The 6836-nt window shown below is 43.3% G+C and overlaps 2 protein-coding genes across 4 annotated transcripts in view; one reads left to right on the top strand and one right to left on the bottom strand.

The window, feature by feature from the left end:
- grid1b (glutamate receptor, ionotropic, delta 1b) overlaps positions 1–6836 on the bottom strand; it is a 603615-nt gene that overhangs the window by 210524 nt on the left and 386255 nt on the right. The window lies entirely within an intron of this gene.
- On the top strand, positions 9–2328 carry LOC121815181 (microfibril-associated glycoprotein 4-like). The gene is made up of 2 exons (XM_042224761.1): positions 9–192; positions 1562–2328. The coding sequence occupies exons 1-2, from the start codon at positions 45–47 to the stop codon at positions 1813–1815; spliced, it is 402 nt and encodes a 133-aa protein (XP_042080695.1). The 5' UTR covers positions 9–44; the 3' UTR covers positions 1816–2328.

Below are 6836 nucleotides of genomic sequence, written 5' to 3'. Positions count from 1 at the left end.
GAGTGTGCTTGTGTGTGAATGTAGGTCTCGATGTGATCAACATTATGACATCCAAGCAAAAGAGTGAGCTGCTGGTGGACATGGAGGACTTTGAAGGGAAGAAAGTGTTCGCTCGTTACTCTTCATTTAAGGTGGATGCTGAATGTGATGGATACAAACTGACTGTTACTGGATTCAAGGACGGAGGCGCAGGTGAGTGAAGTGGCACAGGGTCAGTGTAGCATCAATAGAATAGAATAGAATAGAAATAGAATAGAATACGCCTTTATTGTCATTGTACATGTACAATGACACAAATGAACAGAAAAGATTAACAAAGAAGAGGAATGGGTAGAATGGAACAGGTGGTGGGCGGGGTTTGAGAGGTCGCCTGTGAGTCTCTGAGACAGGAGGATCTGGCGATGGCCTCCAGGAGTGTCAGAGGGCAGCCAATGATATTGTGGGCAGTGTTAATGACCCTCTGTGCAGCCTCCCTGTTCTCAGTCGTGGCCCCTGAGTACCAAACACCAGGCAGGACGATATGCAGACTGACACCCAGCTCTATCTGTCCATGAAGCCAGATAACACACACCAATGAGTTAAACTGCAGGAATGTCTTAAAGACATAAAGACCTGGATGGCCGCTAACTTTCTGCTTCTTAATTCAGATCAAACTGAGGTTATTGTACTCGGCCCTGAAAAGCTTAGAAATATGGTATCTAACAGATTCTTACTCTGGATGGCATTACCTTGGCCTCCAGTAACACTGTGAGGAACCTTGGAGTCATGTTTTGACCAGGACATGTCCTTCAACGCACATATTAAACAAATATGTAAGACTGCTTTCTTCCATTTGTGCAACATCTCTAAAAGTTAGAAATATCCTGTCTCAGAGTGACGCTGAAAAACTAGTTCATGCATTTATTACTTCCAGGCTGGACGACTGTAATTCATTATTATCAGGAAGTCCTAAAAACTCCCTGAAAGCCTTCAGCTGATCCAAAATGCTGCAGCAAGAGTCCTGACAGGGACTAGAAAGAGAGCAGATTTCTCCTGTTTTGGCTTCCTGTTAAATCCAGAATTCAAAATCCTGCTCCTCACATACAAGGTCTTAAATAATCAGGCCCCATCTTATCTTAATGACCTTGTAGTACCATATCACCCTATTAGAGCACTTCGCTCTCGCTCTGCAGGCCTACTTGTTGTTCCTAGAGTATTTAAAAGTAGAATGGGAGGCAGAGCCTTCAGTTTTCAAGACTTTGGATGTGAGGTTGTCAGGACCATAGACACACCTGCAGTTTAACTACTTGGCTTGTCTGATGTGCCTTCAGGGATAAATAAAGCTGGTGTCAGCTACATACCAATGAAAATGACTTTACTGCGTGACGAAGTCTCCCAGTTCACATGAACAAACTGGAGTCTGTCAACCCCATATGATTCAAACTGTGCACCTGCTGCTTTTTACTCCCCAGTATGAGTCCAGTCTGTGTCATGGCCCACTGAAAACACTCCCAGTACACATACAGACCAGTCTGACTGGGATTAGTGGTAATTTTGTGATTGTTCATCTGTGTTTCTGCAGGAGATGCCCTGAGTGGTCACAACGGACAGAAGTTCTCCACATTTGACAAAGACCAGGACACCTGGTCAGGGAACTGTGCAAAAACATATCTGGGGGCGTTCTGGTACAACGCCTGTCACTATGCAAACCCTAACGGGGTTTATCGTTGGGGAGCTGATGGCACTATCTTTGCTGTTGGTGTGATCTGGTACCAGTGGAAAGGTCATGACTACTCCCTGAAGACCATCAGCATGAAGATCCGTCCTGTGCAGTAAATCTGCAGGACAAACACAGCAGAACATTTCGTGTTGATCTCTCTTTTCTCTCCTTTATCATGTAATCCCAGAGAATCTTTAACTTTCATAGTCAGTCGAAGACGTAAATATTTCAGAAGAGCAGTCAGAGTGTGAGTGAGCTGCTGCCTGCAGGTGGAGTGAAATGATGGACGGAGACCAGTTTGAGCTGATGTAGTTCACCTGTATGAGAGCAGCTGCAATGAACACGTTCCTCCACTAGAGGTCTCTGCTGTGAGTCTCGGTCCACTGAGTGCATGTGTGTGCTTTCAGGGGGACCCGGACTCCACGTTGAGCCACACTGTGTCAGGATGTTACTGCTAGTTTAGGTTGGGATGTTGTCGGCTGTCTCAGAAGCTCTCGGTTGGTCCAGATGTTCCTCAGTCTGCAGCTCAGCACACTCAGATTTAACGTCTCACTGACTGTTTGGTGGAGGTCTGATAGCTGGTGTGAATCATTATCTGCTGTATCCTGATAATAAATGAGAAGCAAACAGCTGAGGTGTTCTCGTGGTCTTTGTGTGTTTCTGTCTGGATTCTGGAGCCGCCCTCACACTAAAGCTCCACCTGCTTCAGGGTGAAGACACTGATATTAATATTCAGTATTTCTATACCTAAAGTTACACAACTGGATTTTACTTGTGAGAAGTTCAGTACTGAGCTTTTGTCTCAGGTGCCTGTGCAGCACATCTACAAAGTATTCACAGATGCTTGTTGTTCCAAAATGGAGTCAATTCACTAAGTTCTACCCACAATTTATTGAAATTAAAACACAAACTATGACATGTACATAAGCATTCACAGCCTTTCAGAGGTGAGCTCAGGTGTTTCCACTGATCTGAGTCGATCTGTGGAAGCAACGCCCCAACACAGGAAGTGTTGTCCCGCCTCTGATCCTACGAGTATTACCCAGCAGGCAGTGCGGCGCTCGGGTGGAGCCAATTCAATTCAATTTATTTATATAGCGCCAAATCACAACGACAGTTGCCTCAAGGTGCTTTATATTGTACAGCAGACCCTACAATAATACACACAGAGAAAACCCAACACTCATATGACCCCCTATAAGCAAGCACTTTGGCGACAGTGGGAAGGAAAAACTCCCTTTTAACAGGAAGAAGCCTGTTACCAGGCAGGTAGAGAGAAGGAAGATGGGACAAAAGACTTGCTGAAGGATAGAATATAGTAAAATAAACATACATGTACTGCTAATAAAATTCGGCTCATGAGATCTGCAAACCACGACATTCTGTTTATTTACATTTTACATCTTACCAAATGTTTCAGAATTGGGGTTTTATGGGATATAAACATGTCTTGCTCGCTAAAACGACCGCAGCTAACGGGCTCAGTCACATCCTGTTTCTGCAGCCAGAGCAGCTCCGGCTTTGCTCTTGTAAGGTTCTGCTGCCTGGAATCATAGAAAGTGACATTTTCCTTGTTTTGCACTTTACTGCAAGTCACTCTGAACAAAGCTCCCTATTAAATGTTTAAACCGCGATCAAAGTGGATCAAAGTGGGTCACGCCACTGAGGTCGCCTGACGCCGGACCAAAGTGTAGACCCGTTAAACAACGTTAGCGTAGCCACTTAAATCAGTTTAAATGCAATTATTCGAGCACAATATATGCACCTGAATATAAAATCATTATGGGACTGACGAGTAACCATGACAACATATTGGCTTTGCACCAACCAAGCTGGCTTTTTAAAGATGCTGTTGGACAGGCATTCAAAAACTCACCAGCCTGTGCCCTTTCCAACAAAACAACATAGATTTTATACATTCGTACATTTCGCCCCCCAAAACGATTCTGCAAATCCCGCATCGGCACTCTTTGCAACATTTAAACCAACCGAGAGGCTTGTCTCTTGTCTCTCCAAGCACATTTTCTTTGTTCTGACTGCCTTTTGCTTTTTGCACTGAACAGGTTTTTAATAATGACTCAGAAAACAAAACCTGAAAGGGTCGAGACTCTGCAGGAGACTCGTGCCCCTCCTCACTTATCACACCTGTGGCAATGAGTGAGGAGGGAGAAACTATTCAGAGCTCTCCTCTTACATATTCTATTTTTGACTTGCTAGCAGGTGACACAAAATTGCCACCGCATGGGGGGAGGAAATTGAAGTCGACTTGACAATTTCGAGGAATGAAAAAGATGCTAAACATTTCTGAATATTTGACTTTTGTCATTCTGTGAGGCACAATCATCTATTTCGCTCAAACATCCACAACGCGTCACACATTTTTATGCCTTTGAAATATTTCACACTTGATCTTAAGTGTCTGTGTTCAGTTTTTCATGATTGCCATTCTTCAGCAGTTTCTTTTTTCAGTTCAACACGCCTCAAAGCGAGCTTCCCCCTGGTGTTTCTTAGCACGCCATGCCTGTAAATATTGATTAGAGGCACCCAGCAGCGGCTCGCTTCCTGTTTCACGGCTATGGATTAATTACAGGAAGAAGCCCACAGGCTGCAAATATTCATTAGTTTATAAGACAAAAGTTTTAATTAAAACACAGAGATGATAAGAGTCTGTCCTGATAGACGTCACCTTCAAAGTATTCCAGGACATCTATGGTCTCTGTGAGTTTGTGTAGTTGGAGCTTTCTTAACAAAAGCAAACTGAGAGGAAACTGCAGGACGCCTCCACGCACCTGACCGCTAGAAGGAGCAGCCTCGAATTATTTTAACTCATCTGTTCACCTCTTCTGAACATGAATGAACTAATCATTTGATTCAGGTGTGTTGACCCAGGGTGAGATCTAAAACCTGCAGGACACCGGCACTCGAGGCCTGGAGTTGCCCACCCCTGGTTTAGATCCTCTTTGTTTGAGGGCACAAGAAAAGGAAACTTTAGAAATGCATAGTCATACGTTTCTACTCTGATATGTGATCATCAGTCACCTTGACATCGAGCGTTGTCATAATATTTTCGAGTTACACCCAACGATGCTCGTATGTGTGGACACGCAGAGGGCAGGAGTGAAAGAGGAGGATGCACCGGAGACCGATAATCCGCTGTGGTGACCTCCGAAGGGGGCAAACAAAAGAAGATTACAATTCGGGGATAAGTACACTTATCTTTGCATTTCATCCAAATTGCAACTGTACAAAGAAAATGATTATCTTATTAAAATGGGAAATATGTCAGTTTGACAGGGTTTAAAAATCTGGCATTTGGTCTTCCATTTGCAGACTACACACATGAACTTACTGTCTCAATATAGAATTTGATATATAATTTAGCAAAAAAAAATTAAATAGGATCAATGTCAGAAGGCCCGGTTAGATGAACGTGTTTATTTGGATGCACATGAACTTAACAGTGTGCTGTAGAGCTCCCAATAATTCAAACACACTTTATACAATTAGTTTGGAAAAAAGCAAAAAGGTTCCTCTAACTGTGCAGTGTGTGGGGCACAAAAGCATATTTATGTCCTGTTTCTAATAATCATTCTAAATACTACATGCAAATATTCCTGACTAAAAAAGAAAAGTCATAGGCAAAGTTAGGAATTCTTGGAATATTTAGGACGTGTTCGGACAGACAGAAAATCTGGTATTGTGCCCCATACACCGCACAGTTACATGAAATCTGGTTTTATTGACGTTTGAACAACAACCCAGATCAAGAACAGTGACTGGGAGTCTCAATCACAGCTGCCCAGAAATATACAACAGCACAACTAATAAAAAATACTTTAGGGTAAAATGATGGTGTAGTAATTTTTAATATTTATGAGGCCTTTATTCTAAAACAGACAAACAGCATCTGACCCTTTCGTAGCTGGCAGAAAGTCTCGTGGAAGTTTCTGCCTTTATTATAACACGATTTATTAAAATGTAAATGTTTTCTTTCCCTCACAGAGGACCCGAGGAAATCCCTCCCCAGCAAATTTAATTGAAAGCACCACGTCTGACTCTGCTGCTTAAGCCCAACTTCTTTCTCCAGCCTTGTGAAGTGTGGAAATGCCTTGATGTGTGTTTTGTACACTTGCATTTGCCACCACGCACCCGTTTGTGCACACAGAGCAGCCGTGAACACTAATGAAGCAGATTCCCTGAACCGTGATGGCAAAATCAAATCCCAAAAAAGAAAAAAAAAGGACAAATCTGTGATGTAGTGGGAGGCGTTTCCCTGACAGCTCAGTTCATTTATCACAAGGCTGGTGGAGAGGACGTTTTAATTACCTACACACATCATGAAGAGGCGACGAGGAAGAATGGTGAAATTTGGGAGGGACGAAGGATGAGATGGAGAAAAAGAGAGTGATGGGAAAGGAGGAGGAGGGATAGAAAGATAAAAGAAAGAGGAGAGCTGGTGGTCTGTGTGTTTGTGAGGAGGGATAATTGAGCTTTTTCATCCACATTGCCAATGACAGGTGTGACATTTAGCATTGGAGCACACACTCTTCTATCTGTGTGTGTGTGTGTGTACAAGTGCTTTCTCCTCTATATTCAATATCCATAAAACACACACAAAAACACCTGCTCCAACCTTTTATTCTGATAACTAATGGGCAGGAAGCTAAGATGTGTGTGTGTGTTCCTCTGCCACACACACTCCTGTTTATCATGCTTACAGGGACCCGATTTGACCAGAAAGACCACCTCCATCGATGCACGGAGAACTTTTAAATCAGTCGTGTCATTTAAACCCTTCAAAGCTTCAAATATTCTATTAGCTCGCTCTTGTTCTGAACAGTATGTAGTCGGCTCACAGTGGGAGGTTCTCCATCGCAGCTAAGCCGAGCTCTGGGCTTGAAATAGATCTGTCAGCGCGGTCTGTAAGATCTGTGTTGAGTTAGCGGCTGCTTGACAAGATGCTTAAAGTTCACTTCGGAGTTCAAGTCAGCGTCTTTTTTGTTTTTAATAAATATACGTTTGCAGACTAAGGGAGTGTGCACGCAGTAAAAGACGAGCGGCCATGTCCCAACCTGGGAGCGCAGACTGTCAGTTGAAATAAAGACGTTAGCGTCAGATGAATGAAACTGTAAAGCAA

This window comes from Haplochromis burtoni, unplaced genomic scaffold (assembly GCF_018398535.1).
Source record: "Haplochromis burtoni strain Fernald_Lab_line unplaced genomic scaffold, NCSU_Asbu1 Contig_148, whole genome shotgun sequence".
Taxonomy (NCBI): domain Eukaryota; kingdom Metazoa; phylum Chordata; class Actinopteri; order Cichliformes; family Cichlidae; genus Haplochromis; species Haplochromis burtoni.
This window is presented reverse-complemented; position numbering and strand designations above follow the sequence as displayed.